We start from the raw sequence: 18,732 nt of genomic DNA on the forward strand, positions 1-18,732 counted from the left end.
TGATGGTTTTTAGTTAAATGTTGTATAAAAATCCTTTACACTTGTAAGAGCTTTAAAAAAATTAGTAATTACATATGTTTAGTAACACTTGATTCCGTGTGGGTTAGAAAGATTCTGCTCATGAAATATTCTTATGTCTGCATTTTTAATTCACATTCTTGTTCCATTTATCCCTGATAGAAAGGCAGCCTTTCTTGTCATTGTTAATTTTGTTGTGAAATTATTCAGATTCAGCATGTGCTGAGTCACTAGTTACATAACCAGTAGAGCTCAGCTGTCAAAGCCACATGTGATCACATTTTCAGGGTGCTTTTCACCTACTGTATTAATGTCAGTGAAGAAATTTGGTCTTTATTTGCACCTGGTGTGAAAATAGACAGCCTTCATGGGAAAGGAAGAAAGTTATTATAGCCATTAGAATTACTTACTGTGAATCAGTAATATAGGAGCCATAGATTTGGAGCTAGAAAGGATCCCAATGGTCCCCTTTTACATGTAGAAAAACCAAGGCAATATCTTTTGTTAAAGATTCTTAAGCCTTCATCCACTCACTTTCTTTCATATTTCAATGGATCTGTGATCTTATCAATGTGAGTGTCTCTCCTAGTAATGCATCCTGTGTCCCTCTTGTCCAGAGAAACATTTGTGATATGCTGAGAAAAATAAGAAACCTAGATTCAGATTCTGTCTCTGAGATTCACTGCTAAGGTGACTTCTCTGTTTCTCAGTTTCCTCATCTGTAAAAAGTCATCAGACTAGAAGGTCTTAAAGATCCTTCTAGCATTCAGCTGATGATATCACATTCTTTCCCTCATTCCTCCAAGGGAGCTCAGGGCCTTCCTCTGACTCCCATAGGTCTCCATGCAGCATATGGGCTCACCCAGCCTTCATAATAAAGCCTATTCATATCTGACCTGTGGCAGAGCATTCTGAACTCATGTTCTGATCAACCACAGTGGTTGATCTAACTTGGCTCTAATGATGTTAGAACAAATAACAACCAACTGAGGTTCATCTCCTGCTTCTGTTTAAATGTTGTCCTTTGTCAAAAGAATATTTGTAAAATATTAACGACTAATGTCAGGTTAATTATAGAGCCAGGAATGTCATTAGGTGTATGTAGACCTCCTTAGCTGTAGATTCTTACCATTGTGAAAGAATGTGAGAAGTAGATTATCTCACTTTCCAGTTCTAATATTCTGTGAACTCATCAGATGCTCTCCATTTGACTGATATTCATTGCTAGGTGCAGTTTAAATGGCAGAACCTTATTTATAACCATTTCTGAAGAGTTTAGTGTCTTAGAGATATGAGAGTCCATTAACATGGACTTTTTCTAAAGAAACTGAAAGATTGACTCTTACCTTCCAATTTCACTGTTCAGAAAAAATTGTGATTCTCAAATCTTAAGAATCCTGGTGATATCTAGTCTTTTCGTGGCTTTCTTTACCCACCTACCTTGTTTTTTAAAAGAAGTTTAGTCAGTGAACTGGGGTCAAGAAGCTGGGATTCTAATCTTCATTCTGTCACTAACTCTCTGCAGTCTTAGGTGAATCACACACCTCCTTTGGGCCTGTTTCTTTTATGCAAGCTGTGAAGGAAATTAACTCAATGATGTTTTTCTAGCTTAAAAAAAAAAAATCTCTTTTCTCCATCAATGTCAGTAGAGCCATCTCCTTTATACTGTAACATCAAAATTTCCTGTAGACTTCACGGGGAAGTAAAAATGGAAAGAAGAGAGTGATAGTAGAATCTCCTACCATCTTCTCTATGTTGAGTTCTCTTCTATTACTCTGTTACTTGGGAAAAGTTCTTTAATATACATGTTTCACTTCTCCATCTTGGAACTTAAGTAGAATTAACTGTAATAAACAGTTGACCTGTCAGAACCCATTACTTTTAGGGCCCATGGCAGGGGTTTTGTTCATAGCTTGTTTTAAAAACAAACAACCAAAAAAAAAAAAAAACTTAGATATTAGTAGTGTCTATCCGATAACATTCTTAACTGGGAATAATTTTATTTAAAAAGACTTTGGGGCAGAGATTTGGCTATACTGCTGGATAGAATGCAGTTTCTACAATATAAACCATATTTAGGAAAAGTCTTAAAAGAATTCAATGTCTATCATATGCTAGTTCTTTCCCCCAGCATTTTGAGATAATTTCATTGGATTAAGATATTGTAGTAGTATAGATAAAATATTTCTTAACCTTGGAATCAGAAAGATCTGAGTTGAAATCTAGCCTCCAACATTTAATAGCTGTGTAACCATGAGCAATTCATTTGACCTTTTGAATAGAGCCTCAGTTTTCTTATCCATAAAACAGACATAATGATACCTAATAATACCTACCTCTCAGGATTGTTGTGAGAATCAAATTAGGTAATTGTGTAAATGGCTTTGCAAACTTCAGAGCAGAATAAAAATGTCATATTTTATTATGTCAATAATAATGTCAATCTGTACCATTAATCCATCAACTCTTGTTTATCTGTGGCAGATGACTAACGTTTAATGTTTAACCCCCAATGAGAAAACTCTTCTTATTAAACTCCTCTCTATATTTACTATGTATTTTCTCTATATGTCCTGCATTTGTTTAATGAGACCAAGTTTCTTGAAGGCAGATGCAGTCTCATTTTATATTTGTAATGCTAATGCTAATGCCACAATGTGTGGTCCAGAAATTCTTTTTAATTGGTAATAACTTTAAGAATGAATCCATTGTTTGTATTAAGTCAAAACTAAACTTAAATATAATTGGTTGAATTTGGTTCTAAAACCAAAGCCTCTGTTAAATGTGGAGAGTTTATGTTGGTTGTCATTTTGAATGTCAGACTTAGAAAGTAACTTTCATTTTTATATTAACACTTTAGGACTCTGGATTGATTTGGAAATGTCTTACAATGGGCCTTTTCTGATGACACTCGAGACCAAAATGAATTTGACCAAACTGGGTAAAGAGCCTCTTGTTGAAGCCTTCAGAGTTGGAGAAATTGGCAAAGAAGGGTAAGGGATGACTTGAATTTAATAAAAAATAGCCACCATTTAGTTTGATTGTTTGAATAATTTAGTTCCATTTTTAAAGCATATTATGTGTTGATATTTAGTTCATTATTTAGATGGAGGGTTTTGGATGGTCAGTCTATTTTATGGATTCTAATTAACCTATTTCATTTTATAGTTCTATAAATTCCCATAAGTAGCAAACAGGAGACTTGTTATGGTTGATTGCTTTTTAGAAAATCAATCCCTTTTGTTTTTATATCACATTTCTATTCATCGTACCCAGTGAGTCTTCTCTTGAAACAAAGATTTAAAAATAAAAAGAAAGAACAGTTATATAAAACCAACCAACATATTAATGAACTGAGTTCTTTGGTATAGGTTCGAGTCCTATTGTCCTAGAAATAAGGGGGCTTACACCCCGATTTTTTATCCTATCAAGATAATTCTTTTGTCAGACATTTCTATATTTGACAGATTGTGCAATATTTCACATTTAAAGAAGCCTACACACAAATCCTCTAATAAAAAGACAGAGTTGGATTTTCTCAACTCTTTTCCTGAGTCCAATTTGGTCATTATAATTGCATAGCATTCTTTTTCATTTCATTGGCCTCTCCATTTACATTATTATCATTGTGTACATCATTTTCCTGGTTCTGCTTATTTCCTTCTGCATCAGTTCCTATAAGTCTTCTCATGATTCTGAATTCTTCATTTTCTTCATTTCTCATGATGCTGTAATATTCTATTACATTTAACACAATGTGTTAGCCACTCAGTAGTCAATGGGCATTTGCTTTGTTTTACTTTTTCTTTGCTATCACAGAAAGTACTACAATGACTATTTTGACTTACACAAGATCTTTCTTTCTGTCTTGACCCTCTTGGGTTAAAGATTGCATTGTTTTTTCGATGGCAGTTTAACATTTACATGATTGAATGTTGGCAAATTGGAGGTCCACCTCAGTGAGGTTTGGTTGATTTTTAATGAAATCTGAACAGTTGATATTTCATACAAATGTTACTTTGCCTTTATAAGTTTATGTATCAAGCAGTTTCATTCATTATTAGAAATATTTGAGGTAATATTAGTATAAGAATTGCTTTGAGATATTTCAATTTGTTTCTGTCATTATTGCCTATTTTTCTTTTAAGTTTTATTAATGCTTTTTTACATTGTTCTCATTCCCCAAAGACTCTCTTCTCCTCCTCTCTTGTAACAAAGAAGTTAAACCAGAGTAACCCATGGACTGTTTCAGACTACAGGCATCATTTGGTATCTCTAGTTCACCACCTCTTTGCCAAAAGGAGGGATTATTTGTTTATAATTTCTTTTGTTCTGAAAACATGCCTGTTTTAGGAAAGCTTGTATACACAGTGAAATCAACCACAGATTTGCTGTTTTAGGCACTTGCATTGATAAAGGCCTCTAAGAACTATGTATTTTCTGTTCTAAAAGGAATGTGATCTGTAGGCTAATCTATGAGTTAGAACCTGGAACTGGGCTGGGCTGGGCTGGGCTGGGCCGGGCCCTAATCCAATCAAATTTGACCTAAAAAGAATTGACCCTGGGTCCTGAATAACTTCAAAAACTTCAAAACCTAAAGTCGGAATCCTTAGCTCCACATTTTTTAAGTCCTTTGAGTTTCCTTTTATGCTGGTTAATCATGCTTAAGGCTAAAACTCAAGATTATTGGGTTTTGTTTACTTATGAACCCAGTATAAATGCTATTTTTCAGAAATATTCCTGCAGATAACTTGGGATGGGGGAGGGGAGGAAGGCGGGGGAGATCATGCAATTGAGAATGTACTTATTTTACTTCAATGATTGTGGTGCAAGTAGATTATTTAAACCCTATTTCTAGTATAACAACTACAGCATTGCACCTACTGTTTCTCATCTAACTTCTATCTGTGCTATTTTCCCTTCATTCCTTTCTGCTGTTGTGTTATATAATGTGTTTGGACTCGGCAATCTGTGGATTTGTATTTCCTGGTGAGTGGTATTTATCAATGTAGCATTTCATTCCCTGTGAGTGCTGAGTCTTGTCAGTCTGAACCCATCTTAAAGAGGTTTTCCCCCCAATCACCTTCTTAGAAATAAGAGCATTAAACCAGAAGCTTCAGAGCACTCAGATTAGGGGATATTTGGCAATTTTTTCTGGTACCTCTGACTTCTACTAGTTTTGTGAGCCTGAAGATTTCACTTAATCTTTCAGTGCTCTGGGTAGTTCTCTAAATAATAAATTGCTGAGAAAGTGCCAAAGTGCATTGATATAGGGAGAGAGTGCCCTCATGTGAGCTGCCTATATTAATGAAATCCCAACTCTAGTCCCTATCCTATCCCTATTCCTTCTGTCATTGCATTACATATGAACAGGGATCAGTGTCTCCCTAATTTCTTAAAATGGCCAAGTGTATTGGACTTTGCCTAGGATTTCTTTTGCATTATTACAAGTAGAATTACATTATCATTGGAGATCTCATGTTTCTATGTTTCTAACAGAGTGATCTAGAGCAGTGGGCTTGAAAGTGAAGTGTACAAGACAATCCATGAAGGTGTAGGAAAAAAAATAACTTCTATTTTTTTTTTATTCAAAAAATTAATATCTCAATTTATCCTCATTTGATCCATGTCAGATAGTTATATGTTGGTTGGTTCAGATGGGTTAACCTTGTCCCTACCTTCATTATTCACTTCCAAACCAGCTCCTGCCTTGAATTTCATTCTTATCACTCTTGGCTTGTCATGCTCATTCCCACTTCCATATTTCCATCATAGCATCTCAGATTAGGGGGGATGGGTTCACAGAGATCATGTTCCCTATGTGTTTAGTTCCTGTCAAGGAAGGTGGCAAAAGGCTGGCCCTTTTGTCTAGAAGTTTAGACAGGTTGATTTGCTCATTTGATAGAAGGAGCTACTGAAATTAAAGATTAAGTTAGATCAGATAAAGTATTTAGCAAATTTACTATATGATAAACACTGTATTAAGCTGCTGTGTATACACATCCCAGAAAAAAAAAATACTTCCCTACCCTCAAAAAGTTTATGTTCTTTGGGTAGGGGATAGAACAAGAGGATCAGAGTTCAAATTTGGCCTCAAACACTTAACACTTCCTAACTATGTGTGTGACCCTGGGCAAGTCACTTAACCCAATGGCCTCATAAAGGAGCTAAAAAAAGCTTATGTTCTAATAGAGATAGACCACTCTTAAAAGGGAGCCAAAAAAGGTTACAGAAGAGACAAAAAAAGTACATAGTGGGCAAGGTTGAAAAGTCCAGAATATGAGTCAGAGCTAGGTAAAAAGAACATTAAACATTTCTAGATGTGAGTTGGAGTGAGTGATGCCCTTATTTCTTGGTCCTTTTTTCCCTAGTCACTTTGAGTTCTCTTCCTCCACCTTCCTCTGCCACCTAACTACCTTTTTTTTTTTTTTTTTTTTTTTTTTCATTTCTTCACTCTGCCTCTTCTAAGACTTAGAATGCTTCCCTGAGAGTAAAGGGGCTGCAAAAGGCAGAGCTCTATGATCTGGTATTGGGAGAGACAATCTCATTTTGCCAATGAAGAAACCAAGTTCCAAAGAAATTGTGACTTGCTTAAGATTGTGAAGATATTAGGTTGAACATTTAAACCCAAGTCTTCTGACTCCAAAGCTCATGCTTTTTAACATGAATGGACTGAAATGTATAAAAGTTAGAGAGTAGAAAATGTATTAGGAAGTTTCACTAAAGGCATGTTTTCTGGGCCATGTTGACATGATTTTTCAGAAGCAGACTGTCCTTTACAGATAGATGGGAAATGGATTATTACTTAGTGTTCACAGACATTTGTATTTCAGTATATGAATTTGGTAAGGTAAAGAAGGAGATATATAAAGCTCTATAATCCAATTCAGAACATTGTTATTAAATACCTAAATCTGAGCCCTGTGGATACAAAGACAAGAGTAAAACCATGTTGCCCACCCTCAAGGAGCTCCCATTCTAATGGAAGGAAATAACATATACATTCAAAATAAATAGGGAAGAATTGTATCAGCAATTTTTTTAATTATAAGTTTTTCAGCATTAGAAGGAAAAACTTCTAAATATAATGAGATAAAAAAGTAAAATTCAACCTTTTCACTACCCAGAAATTCTATCTGTTTTAGAAATGGTTTTTAATGGGTTCATAGAATTATAATATGTAAATCTTAATTAGCTTGATAGATATCAGTCAGATATCAACATAAAGTCAGACTTTAAAATAAACACAAAATATTTAAAAGCCAAGTTTTTTTTTGTTTTGTTTTGGGGGGGGCGGTGTTGGATTTTTTGGGGTTTTTTTAATAATGAAGTCTGTGGCAGTGGATAGAGAACTGGCCCTGGAGTCAAATGGACCTGAGTTCAAATTTGGCCTCAGACACGTAACACTTGCTAGCTGTGTGATCCTAGGCATGTCACTTTACCCCAATTTCCTCCCTCTACCCCCAAAAAAGAAAAGAAAGAAAAAGAGAAAAAAATAATGAAGCTTATTGCTTTCACTAACAATATTTTAATAGTGATTTTAATGAGAACAAAAAGGGTTTCATAATATCATTAATACAATAAAAATCATATTAATTTAATGTTTCAATTTCTTATCCCAAAAAGTTCCTAAGGTAAAGAAAACACAAGCGTCATGATTTTATCTTGGTCCTTTTAACAATTTGGGAAGAATAGGGCTACTATTTTCTTTATCTCTTTTTTAATTTGGCCAGTGGAGCTTTTAAATGAGGTGTTTTCTTCATTGCATTTTTTTTTCCATTTCATAAATTCTGTTTTTCAACAAATCGGTTTCTTTTTTATACCTATTTTGTAAGGAGTTATGAGTTATATGCTTTTTCCATCTTATCACATCTGTTTCTTAGGGAGTTTTCTTCAGATAATTTCTGTTATTCCTTTTTCAAATTCTTATTAAGTTTCATTTCCTTTCCCCCTTTTCTTCTAACTCTCTTTTAAGATCCTTTTAATTCTTCCAAGAGAGCCTTGTTAAATGGGGACCAACTCATATCAGCCTTTGGGGTTTTACCTGGAGATGATTTGCCTTTAGGATCCTCAGGGTTTCAGGTCTTTTCTTTTTCTCCATAAAAGCTATCTATATTCAAAGTTCTTTTTGCTTTTTTTGATCATTTTTTTTTTAAAAGGTTAAGGTCTGCTCTTAAGGCAAAGGGGCCTTAGCTGGTTTGCCCTAGGGCCAGTGCTGCTAACTGACTTCTGGTGCTAGGTAGTTGTGGCTAGATCCCATGTTTTTCTGAGGTTCAGAGGCTCAATATTTGACTTTTATATTGCTTTGGGTGTCTCACAGCTAGTCTGCTGATCCACTGGCTTGTAACCAGGACACAGTAGCCTAAGAACCTCCCAGCAGATTCCCCAATGCAGGATTCCACAATGCCCTGGCTCCCTTCCCTGGGCTCTTTGCACTGCATCTGTGCTCAGCAGTTTCTCCCCTTGTCCGATCAGACCTTTTCTGAAGTTCTTCCATGGTGTCTTCCAGAAATTTGTTGCACTCCAAATGTTTGAGGGTTCTGTCACTTCAAAACCAGTTCAGAGGCTTGATCTGGTGTTGATCTGAGGGACACTAGGAGGAGTTCAGATAAAAGGCTTGTCTACTCTCCACCATCTTGGCTCCACCCTTCCAGGGCTACTTTTTTCTAAAGTGAAATTCTTCATGCATGCTGAATTATTATCCATCATTAGATCCCTTGGCAGTAAGCTTTTCTTTGGACCTAAATTGATGATTGAGAAGAAGTATAGAGAAGGCAGAAGCATTTATCAGTGTCCAAGGAACACTCTGAAAAATGCTTACTACTTCCCGAAGGCTACTGTGAACTCTGAGGAATTTAGTCACAAGTGATATGTGACCCTAACATGTGTGGATCACTGAAATGTTTTCACACTAGATTTTCCTTAGTAACTTTAATTTTATGTTATTCTCTCAGTACAGTTCAGATTCACAAAAGGAAGTATGTCAGATCATAAGTTGTTCACAATGATGACATTGGTCACCAAATGGTGCCCTTGAAGAAGTCAAGGCTTCTTAAGTGTATGCACACATGTGTTTGTATGTGTGTATATATAACACTATGTCTAGCATGGAAATCCTTTGGGAGGTCATGCCAGGAAATAACAAAAAAACTAAATTTAAGGTTTGTGAAACAATTCATTGTACTGGGGGATACAAAGAAAGACCAAAATACCCCTTGCTCTCCAGGAGCTCACAGATTAATGGAGGAGATAACATGAAAACAACTATGTCGAGATGAATACAAAGTATATTGGGCATAAGAGGTATCATTTGAATCCAGATCCTCCTGATTTCCAGTACACTTTTCTTGCTATCCTGTCCTTTCTAGACAAGACACTTAATTTTTTGCTGACCTTAATATTGCTTAATTTAAAAAACAAAGTGAAATAATATCCTCTAATGCTTTTGTCAGAGAGGAAAGCCCTAAAACATGAATTGCCAGAGGCAGATTTAGAAACCTGGGAAGTGATCCTGTTCTGGTCCACTGGAAAAAGGAGAATAAATTAAATAAATTCAAATAAACCATTAGTGCCATTGAATGCTGGATGGTGAGATTGGCAATTAAATTGCTTTGAGAACAGAGTCTGAACATAATTGACTGACTGCCTTTTGCTCCAGGTACTTCCTCTCAGGGTGATTAGTGGCTCCCTAGGAAGCTTTCCAGTTTTCCAGCATCTCACTCACCCAGGCACTTTCAGCTAGCGTGAACAGGCTGACCCTTTACTGCCCTCTTTTTTTTCAGTCCTTTTTCAAATGTGCCAAGTGATCATGCCCTTCTTGCCTGGCCAGGAATTTCTTATGTTCAGAAAGAGTTCACGTATACCTTTGTGCAATCCCCTCACCATCTTAACCTGCCTTTAGGGTAAAATTAAGAAAAGTGTATTGTCTTAATTTTATTCCAGATATGCCCTTTCCCTCTTAAAATATGTCTACACTTCAGATTTGCAGTTCTTTTTTGTTTTCTCCTGTCCTTATACTTTCCTAAGTTTATGTTCTTGAGATTTGCTCCAACTTATCTTAGCTCCTTGGCAGTAAAGTACCCTGAAATGGAATTCATTGCAGTAAGAGCAGTAGATTCTCTCTTAGAACTGAAGAGGGGGGAGGGGGAGATACAGATACAAGGTTTGGCCATTAAGTGGTTTCTGAACTATTGTTTCCTTTGATTATCCTATGAAGAACTTAGAATGTGTGTGTATAACTGAATTTTGTACATGATTACACATTTAAATTCTTTTCTCCCCCGTGCAAAATCTTTCAGGCCTCCTCCACCCCTCAGAACATTGTTCCCCAAATCTAAATCTCCTCACCCCACTATATTCTTGCATTGCACCCTGTTGGCAAGGGAGGGAAGCAGAGATTCTTCTTTTGTAGGCTTTCTACCTACAAAGATTAATTATCCTGAGATCTAGTGTTACACTGTGATAACCTAAAGAAAGTCCTATGCAAGGAAAAGATAGCTAAGAACTGTTTATGACACAGGTTACACTTTTCCCCAGGTTTTCTTTTTGTTTTTTTTGTTTTTAAATGAACAAAATCTCAGATTTAATAACTCCTTCCAAGTCACCACTTTGGTGGGTTAGCAAGCAGCTTCTTTCCTTGTCTATTCCCCAACCTTTGATAATAACCTTCAAAATCGTCAGCCATTATTTCAAATTCTCCTCCTTGAGAAGCTTTTAGTGTCTTATAGTATGTGCATGTGATAGCTTACACTATTTCCCCTGAAGTTCCCATGGGTTGGATGTTCCCTTCATTAAAAAGTCACAAAGCCATAGGCCATTACTTTGTGGTTCCTGGGGGACTCCATTATGCAGACAAGCTTTTTGGCTGATGAGAATACTACCTCCTTTCTTGCCCTGCCACTACCATCAACTCAGTCATTGTAAAAGGGAATACTTTCTTTGCCAAAATAATTTTTCAAATTATCTGTGGTTTAATCTGATTGCCACAGTTTCATCTAAATAACTGTTTTCAGTGTTCCTGCTCCTCTGTTCTGTTAGAGGGATTAATTCAGGAACCTGAGACCTCCCTGTAGTTCTCAGCATTTAATATTTTCCCCTGTGAGACCCGAAGGCTGCCAAGTGATGGATATGGGAGCAGATGTGATAATCAGGTTGGAGGATCAGCAGATTTCAGTATACCCCAAGTTCATCTGTGCAGTTTTTTGAAGAGCTATGGATGAAAAAGAATGTGATTGGTTCAATAAAAGGAACCCTGGAGACTCTGGAATCTCTGAGATTGTGCCACTCTTACCATAAGAATTGAGAACTAGCTAGCAAAGTCACTCTTGTTAACTGAATGTTAGACACATAACTAATAGGGTTGTATCCCCTGTCCCAAGAACTTCATTGGGGGTGGCTTGGAAATTAAATGTTGCTGTCCAAATTGTAAATTTTTTAAAAGTTTCCTTAGTATCAGCAGAAATGCCTCTTTCCAATGGTAAACAATTCCAGCTTTGTAACCTTGGAGTACTTATAAACATTTCCTAGGGAAAAAAATCTTCCTAGAAGACCTAACCAGGAGATACACAAGTGTGTTAGCTTCAGGCTAGGGGGTTTTCCTTTAAAAAGTGGATCTGCTGAAACAAGCTGGCTCACCTTTCAGAGGCTGTTGCAGAGAAGAGTCAGCACGGTGTGTTGCACAGGGAGCTTGTAGGTACTGTAGCAGACAGGCTCCTGTTACAGAGGAGGAGGGTGCTGGGCCAGCCCTAGGATCACACTTGAACTAGGGCTGATAGCCGCCAGGCATTTCAGCCCTCAGCTGTATGTAACTTATACTGGGCTAGGGCAATGTAGCAGTGTCCCCTTTGCCCTCTACTGCTCTGATGTCGGTCCTGGCTGCCACCAGAGGGCTCCCAGAGCCAGAGAAGCAGACCTGAGGCAATGCAAGAACTGTGACTGCTTAGAATCAAGTTAGAAACACCATTGACTTGACCTTGCTGGGTCATCTTGCTCTTACCAAGAAAATGAGCTTCATAAGTCTGATATTTGCCCAGCAATGTTAGCATTGAAGCAGCCCTTCTGAAATGCATCCAAGATAAGATTGTCTGTTAATCTTGGATGTTCTTCAATTTCTGCCCTGGACCTCCTTCTTTTTCCTCTATATTATTTTACTTGATTTCAGCTCCCATTTCTTTGCTGATGAGTCTCAGATCTCCAGCTGCCTAAATAAGATGGACTATAGACAACTTAAATTCAATATGTTCCAAATAGAATTCGTTTTATTTCCCTCTGCTATCCTCCCTCTGTCACTCTTTCCTGTATTTACCCTGTATATAATTTGTACAGTTGTTTGCATATTGTTTACCCCATTACATTACAAGCTTCTCAAGGTCAGGGATTCTCTCTCTCTCTTTTTTTTTTTTTTTTTAATTTCTAGAGCTTAGTACAGTGCTTGGCATGTAGTAGCTGATTAGTGAGTTTTTTGGCCAACTAGCAAAAAAGAATTTCGCTTCTCTGAAACAGCTCTTAAGTATCTCTATTAGTTAAAGATCCCTGAGCCTGGTGTAGTTAGCCATTGGCCTTATCTATAGCCCTGAAGAGTATGGACAGTAGCTAGGAAAGCATAAGGGGGAAAAATCCCAAGTGGCAGCATGAGTTTCTGCTATGAAGAGTCAAAGCTGATTTTTGTGAAAACCTAGTCAGAGCAGCTTCAGAGATCTGGAGATTCAAAGTCAAGGGAAACCAAAAGAGATCCCTGTTGTTATTGGTGAGGGATTTTCCTCTTTGGGACAAAGTGTCATCTCACCCTTGAAATCATTACCATCCTTCCATTTACCCACAAGCTCAATGTGGCCAGCACTTGTGATAACCATCATTGCATTCCATTAAATAATAACTGACATTACAAAGTGTTTTATATGCGGAGAATGTGTTGAACTATCCTCCTATTTGTTGATGCATGCCAAAGAAATCTTCTGGTCTCAAATTATTATCCTTTAAATAAATATATTATATTGGTCCAACTATAAGCTGTACTATTAAAACAAGATATTTTTGAAGGAGAAAAAATAGGCAGTGAAAAAATAACTATTTATACCCCCTTTCTCTTTCATAGACCCAGTCTCTTTATCTGGGATGGAAATCCTGATCTTCAGGACTTTAAGTACTTTTAATACAAATGGGCTACCTACCTCACTTGCCCATTTTCCTCTCCTTCCCTCCCATTACCAGTTCTGTTCCTAATAAAGCAAGCCCTCTATGTAGCAAATTTTTAAAGCCTTAATGCTATCCTGGGATTCAGCAATTCCAATTTCCCTCTCTTGCCCCTGTTTCTGCTCCAGTTCAGGCCAAAATAGCCCTCAAAACTGGGATCATCTGTCTTATGGGTGGAAAGAAGGAAAGTCCAACAGCAAATTTTTGCTAGCCAAAGTGCTTTTGATGAAGATGCTTTCTGAGAATCCTTTCCTATTATCCATCCCTACTGGGTCTTTTCTAGTCCCAGGGTGTGACCTTAGAAAGAAGAACTTCAGTGAACTGCCTTTCTCTAAAGAATTCAGGGAGTGGATGCAGGCAGTTGCTCAAAGCCTGCAGAAGGGCATTACCTGCCTCCCTTAGATTGCCATAGCAGCAGGGACATGCTTTATATGTACATCCTCAACAAATAAAGCTATAGCTACTGTTTTTGTCCCTTCCCCCTATGAAAACCATTGAGATCTAAGTTATGATGTCTGTGAGAACTAAGAGCATGATCACTGCACACAAGTTCTACAAAAACAAATTTTGAGGGGAAAAGTACAGCCTGTGTTTGGACCAGCTTGCCTCTTGTGTGACTAATTATAATTACTCATGGACTCTAGGCTTAGCCTCTTTATTTGGGGTAGGCAGAAGAGAATATTAAAATGTGTTAATTTTATTTGTCCATCCTGGTTTCTTGTGTTTGTGGGATAACTTTTAAAAAAAAATTTGTAAATTCACAGAAATTTGGTGGTGATACTTTCTTGTTCAGTTTCAGGCCGAGGGCATATTGCCTTGCCGACAGTGACGAGGAGTCCTCCAGTGCTGGCTCCTCTGAAGAAGATGATGCTTCAGAAGTGGTTGGTGGAGACAAGCAGCTCGCTCCAGGAACTGAAGGGTTTGTGGTTCAGAATATTTTTCCTTCTTCCTTCTCCCCATCTTAGATGTTTCAGTTTATTTCCTGACTTCATTCAATTGCTAACTTTGGGCTTTAATAACCAATATATCGTTGCTTAAAATCTTGAGTCCCAAAGCTAAAAGCTTCTTCTTGCTGGCTCCCCTAAGAAAAGGAGAGCACCCTTGTAGATGGCTTTCTCCAAGAATGTGGACAATATAAATAAAAGTTTTCATTCATATGTCACTAGAACTAGGTAATTTCTGAAAGAGCAGAGCTTATCATAGTAACTCTTTTCTCTATTCTAAATCTGAAGGTACGTTGGAGGATACCGGACAAGTAAGATTATGAGATTTGTGGACAAAATAACCAAGTCAAAATACTTCCAAAAAGCAACTGAGACAGAATTTATTAAAAAGAAGATTGAGGAAGTCTCAAATACTCCACTGCTTTTGACTGTTGAAATACAAGAGTGTAAAGGAACATTAGCAGTTAACATTCCTCCTCCTCCAACTGACCGAATATGGTATGTAGAACAAGACTGCAATGCAGTCTTAATTGTTAGATTATTGAAAACAGCATGGTCCTAACCTCGGAATCTCTAAATGTTTTTTCATCAACTTACCATGGTTTAGTTTAATGATTATTAGCTAGGTTTTGGTTTCATATTCTTTTTTTTTTTCCTGAGGCAATTGGGGTTAAGTGGCTTACCCAGGATTTCACAGGTAGAATGTGTTAAGTGTCTGAGGTCAGATTTTAACTCAGGTCCTCCTGTCTTCAGGGCTACTGCTCTATTAACTGTGCCACTTAGCTGCCTCAGTTTCATATTCTTTTGCAAAAGATTAAATCACATTGAATTAGTCTTTATGCATTAGAAAAATCTCATTTTCAATGATTGAGAGGCCACATGCATGTTGGTATGCTTCTCATTTCTCCCACCCCAGGCCATGCCAGAGTCTTGAGCTGTGTTGTAATAGGGAATCCTGCCACATCTTTGTCTCTTACTCCAGGACTCACCTCTCAATAAGATATCATATTGCTAGAACAGGTTGGATCAAGAATTACCACAAGTTCCAAACATACACCATTATGGAGGGAAGTTTTTTAATTAGAGGTCTCAGCCAGAGTTAACTTGTAAGCTATATGAGAAAGAAAATAATCTAACTTTTAAAAATATTATTCTTTAAAAAAGTATATATATACGTACATATATATATGTATGTATGTAATTTTTGCTCTTTTCTTTTCCCACCACACACTCCTTAATCAAAAACCATGCTGTAGGATAAGAAGATCTAATGAATGTTTGTTTTTTTTTTTTGTTTTTTTTTTTTTAAGATGGGGGAAACATAAATGTGTTTATAAGCACCAGGGGAAAAGTCAGGAGACCAAAAGAATTTGAAGAGAAGCTAGTGAATGGAAAAGATTGTGGATGCTATCTGCTAGAGAAAAAAGGAAGGGATAGGATTAAGTGTGGAGCCTGGCTTTGGCAGTGAGAAGGGAGTAAAGGAAGAGATGGTGAGGGAAGATGATGTGAGGTAAGGAGGGGATGAAGTGGAAAAGAGGTGTGAGAGGATAGGCACTCTTGAAGTAATGCTAAGTAAGTGTGAAATTGTCTGACTCTTCTAGGTTATAGGGTTTTGGTTTTGTGTGTCTGTGTTTTTTAATTATACAAGCAGAATGGTCATTCTATCAAGGCTTGGACTGACTACCTGGAAAGGGGACTTAAGTTGGTAAAGACTCTGGGAGTCAGTTGTTTCTAAATTGTCCATGCCTTTTACCCCAGCAATCCAACTACTAGGCAAACTCCAAGGAAGTCAAAGATGATAAAGTATATATCAGTTAATCAAGCATTTATTAAATACCTACTATGTGCTAAGTATTCAAGATATAAATGCAAAATTGAGATGACTCCTGCCCTCCAGGACTTTACATTCTACTGGGTTACAACTAGGTCACAAATGAATAAATACAAACTATACCCAAAATAAATAAGCCAAAAGTGTAGGAAAAGGGAATTAACACTCAGGAGGACCTCTTAAAGGAGGTAGTTCTTATGCTGGGCCTTGAAGGGGTCCCAGGGTCCCAAGAGGTGGAGAGGAAGAGAGAGAACATTCTAAATGAAGGGGGCAGCATGCAGAAAAGTCTGGAGATGAGAGCTGGAATGTTATATATAAAGTGCTGAAAGTGAGCCAGTTTGGTGGGAATGTGGAATGAGTTAGTGGGAGTAATGTATGATCAGACTATAAAGATAGGTTGGAGCCAGATGGTGAAGGGCTTTAAATGTCAAAAAGAGGAGATTGGAGTTTATCTTTCATCCTGTAAACAAGCTCCAAAAGCCACTGCAGCTTCTAGCATAGGGGAACAGTATGATCAAACCTGCACTTTAGGAATGTCATTCTGGCAGCTGTGTGGCAAATGGACCTAAATGGGGAGAATGTAAGGCAAAAAGTCTAAGGCCCAAATACCAGCATTAATAGTCATAAATAACTAAAAACAAAGTGAGTGATGAATGGCTGGAAAATGTTTGGTAACATAAATGTAATGAAATTTTATTGTGCTGTGAGAAAAATGATGAATATGAGAAATTCAAAAATATGTGTGAAAAGATATACTTGAATTGATGCAGAAAAAATAAGCAGAACCAAGGCAACAGAATACAGTGATTACACAATGAAAATATCACTAAATCAGACTGAGCAATTGAAAAACCAAATTAGGAAACTTATGTCTTCTCAGCAGAGAAATGGGAGACCATACAAAATATTGTAAGCATCAGATATAATTACTGTATTGAATATTTTTACTTAATTGTTTTTGTCTATCACAGGAGAGGTGGGAAATAATCATAATGTCTGGAATATATAAATTATATATATGTATATATGTATATAATATAATATTTTTACAAACACTTTTTTAAAAGTGCTGACCCAGTAGGTCTTTTCAAAGTTGCAAATGCAGCTTTTTTCAGTGTCTGAGCCAACAAAGGCTCTCAGGAAGCAGTGCTATTAAGTTATTTTAAAACCTATCTGTGATCAGGGCACTCTCACTCTGACTAGCCTTGTAAATATCCACCACAGAACTTCAAAACAGGAATGATAGCCTTTTATTTGCCATATGCTATAATTGTTCTCTGTAAGTATATTCTGAGGAAATTGGTGGCAAAATTGAAATGGGCATTCATTGGACATTGTATATAGCATAATGGTACTTAAAAGATCAAAAGGGAATTGGAAAGGACTTCCTGTACTTCTCTTTTGTTTCTGACAGCAGTTGAATCAATATTATCTTGGTGTAAGGTCATGTTTTAAATATTTAAAACACCATCTTTTTATGCATAATATAATTTGTGATTGCCCACATTGGAGAACTTTTGTGTCTGAAGAAATTGTACTTTTGTATTTGTATTTTATTTAAAGGTACGGCTTCCGGAAGCCACCACATGTGGAGCTAAAGGCTCGGCCAAAACTTGGTGAGAGAGAAGTGACTATAGTTCATGTAACTGACTGGATAGAGAAGAAACTGGAACAAGAGTTTCAGGTATGTTTGTTATTGTCATCAAGCCTTTGAATCATTATGAACTTTTTCAATTCTTAGAGGTATAAACAGTAAATGTTATTGCTCAGAACAGTCAGCAAAGAAGTTCCCTGGGTCTCAGGTGCTCTCTGCCAAAATGCCAACTCTGTTTTTATATTTTCCTTATCTCTTAGAAGCACAGTTGGAACCCAGATCAATCCACCCAGGCATAAAGTTAACTCAGTCTGCACTGTTTGTTCCATTGTTTCTTGGCATGAGCCTAGTATCCTAGTCCCCAGCTACTAGTGAGCATTTCAGTCTTATAAAATGATAACATTTCAATTATTTTTTTTAGGTGTATTTTGTTTTTCTTGTTGTTTTTTATTAATTTTTATAATTATAACATTTTCTTTGACAGTACATATGCATAGGTAATTTTTTTTTTTTTTTTTAACAACATTATCCCTTGTACTCCCTTCTGTTCCGAGTTTTTCCCCTCCTTCCCTCCACCCCCTCCCCTAGATGGCAGGCATTCCCATACATATTAAATATCTTATAGTATATCCTAGGTACAATATATATGTGCAGAACCAAATTTTGTTGTTGTTGTTGCAAAGGAAGGATTGTATTCGCTAGGTAAAAATAATCTGGGAAGAGAAACAAAACAAAAAACAAACAAAACAAAACAGTGCTCACAGTTTATACTCATTTCCCAGTGTTCCTTTTCTGGATGTAGCTGATTCTGTCCATCATTGATCAATTGGAATTGGATTAGCTCTTCTCTATAACATTTCAATTATTAAGGATCTTTGAATTCAACTAAGCAAATCTCCTATCCAGTGATTGAAACCATTCATGACACTTGTAACAAACAGAGCCACATATTGTAGCAGTTGGAATGAAGGCTCCTTGAATTTGAGGAATTTAAAAAGTGGGACACTTCAGAAGTTTCTTTTTCCCATTTCACTTGGTGGCAAATGCTTCTCTGCACTAGAGGGTACATTGATTCTATTTAATAAAAGCATTTATTAAGCACCTACTGGAAGCAAAACATTGATGCTAAGGTAGACAAAGAAGTCCTTGATCTC

General features: G+C 36.8%; 1 protein-coding gene across 8 annotated transcripts in view; it reads left to right on the forward strand.

Moving 5' to 3' along the window:
• Positions 1-18,732, forward strand: part of TEX2 (testis expressed 2) — a 133,130-nt gene that overhangs the window by 111,408 nt on the left and 2,990 nt on the right. For 7 of the 8 annotated variants that reach the window (XM_074260823.1, XM_074260820.1, XM_074260826.1 and 4 more), the window contains 4 exons: positions 2,879-3,011; positions 14,003-14,128; positions 14,442-14,651; positions 17,548-17,668. In XM_074260823.1, the coding sequence (XP_074116924.1) occupies positions 2,879-3,011; positions 14,003-14,128; positions 14,442-14,651; positions 17,548-17,668 (590 nt within the window). The remainder of the gene's footprint in view (positions 1-2,878; positions 3,012-14,002; positions 14,129-14,441; positions 14,652-17,547; positions 17,669-18,732) is intronic. The other variant, XM_074260828.1, reaches the window with a different exon arrangement.

The sequence above is a fragment of the Sminthopsis crassicaudata genome, chromosome 4, assembly GCF_048593235.1.
Source record: "Sminthopsis crassicaudata isolate SCR6 chromosome 4, ASM4859323v1, whole genome shotgun sequence".
Taxonomy (NCBI): domain Eukaryota; kingdom Metazoa; phylum Chordata; class Mammalia; order Dasyuromorphia; family Dasyuridae; genus Sminthopsis; species Sminthopsis crassicaudata.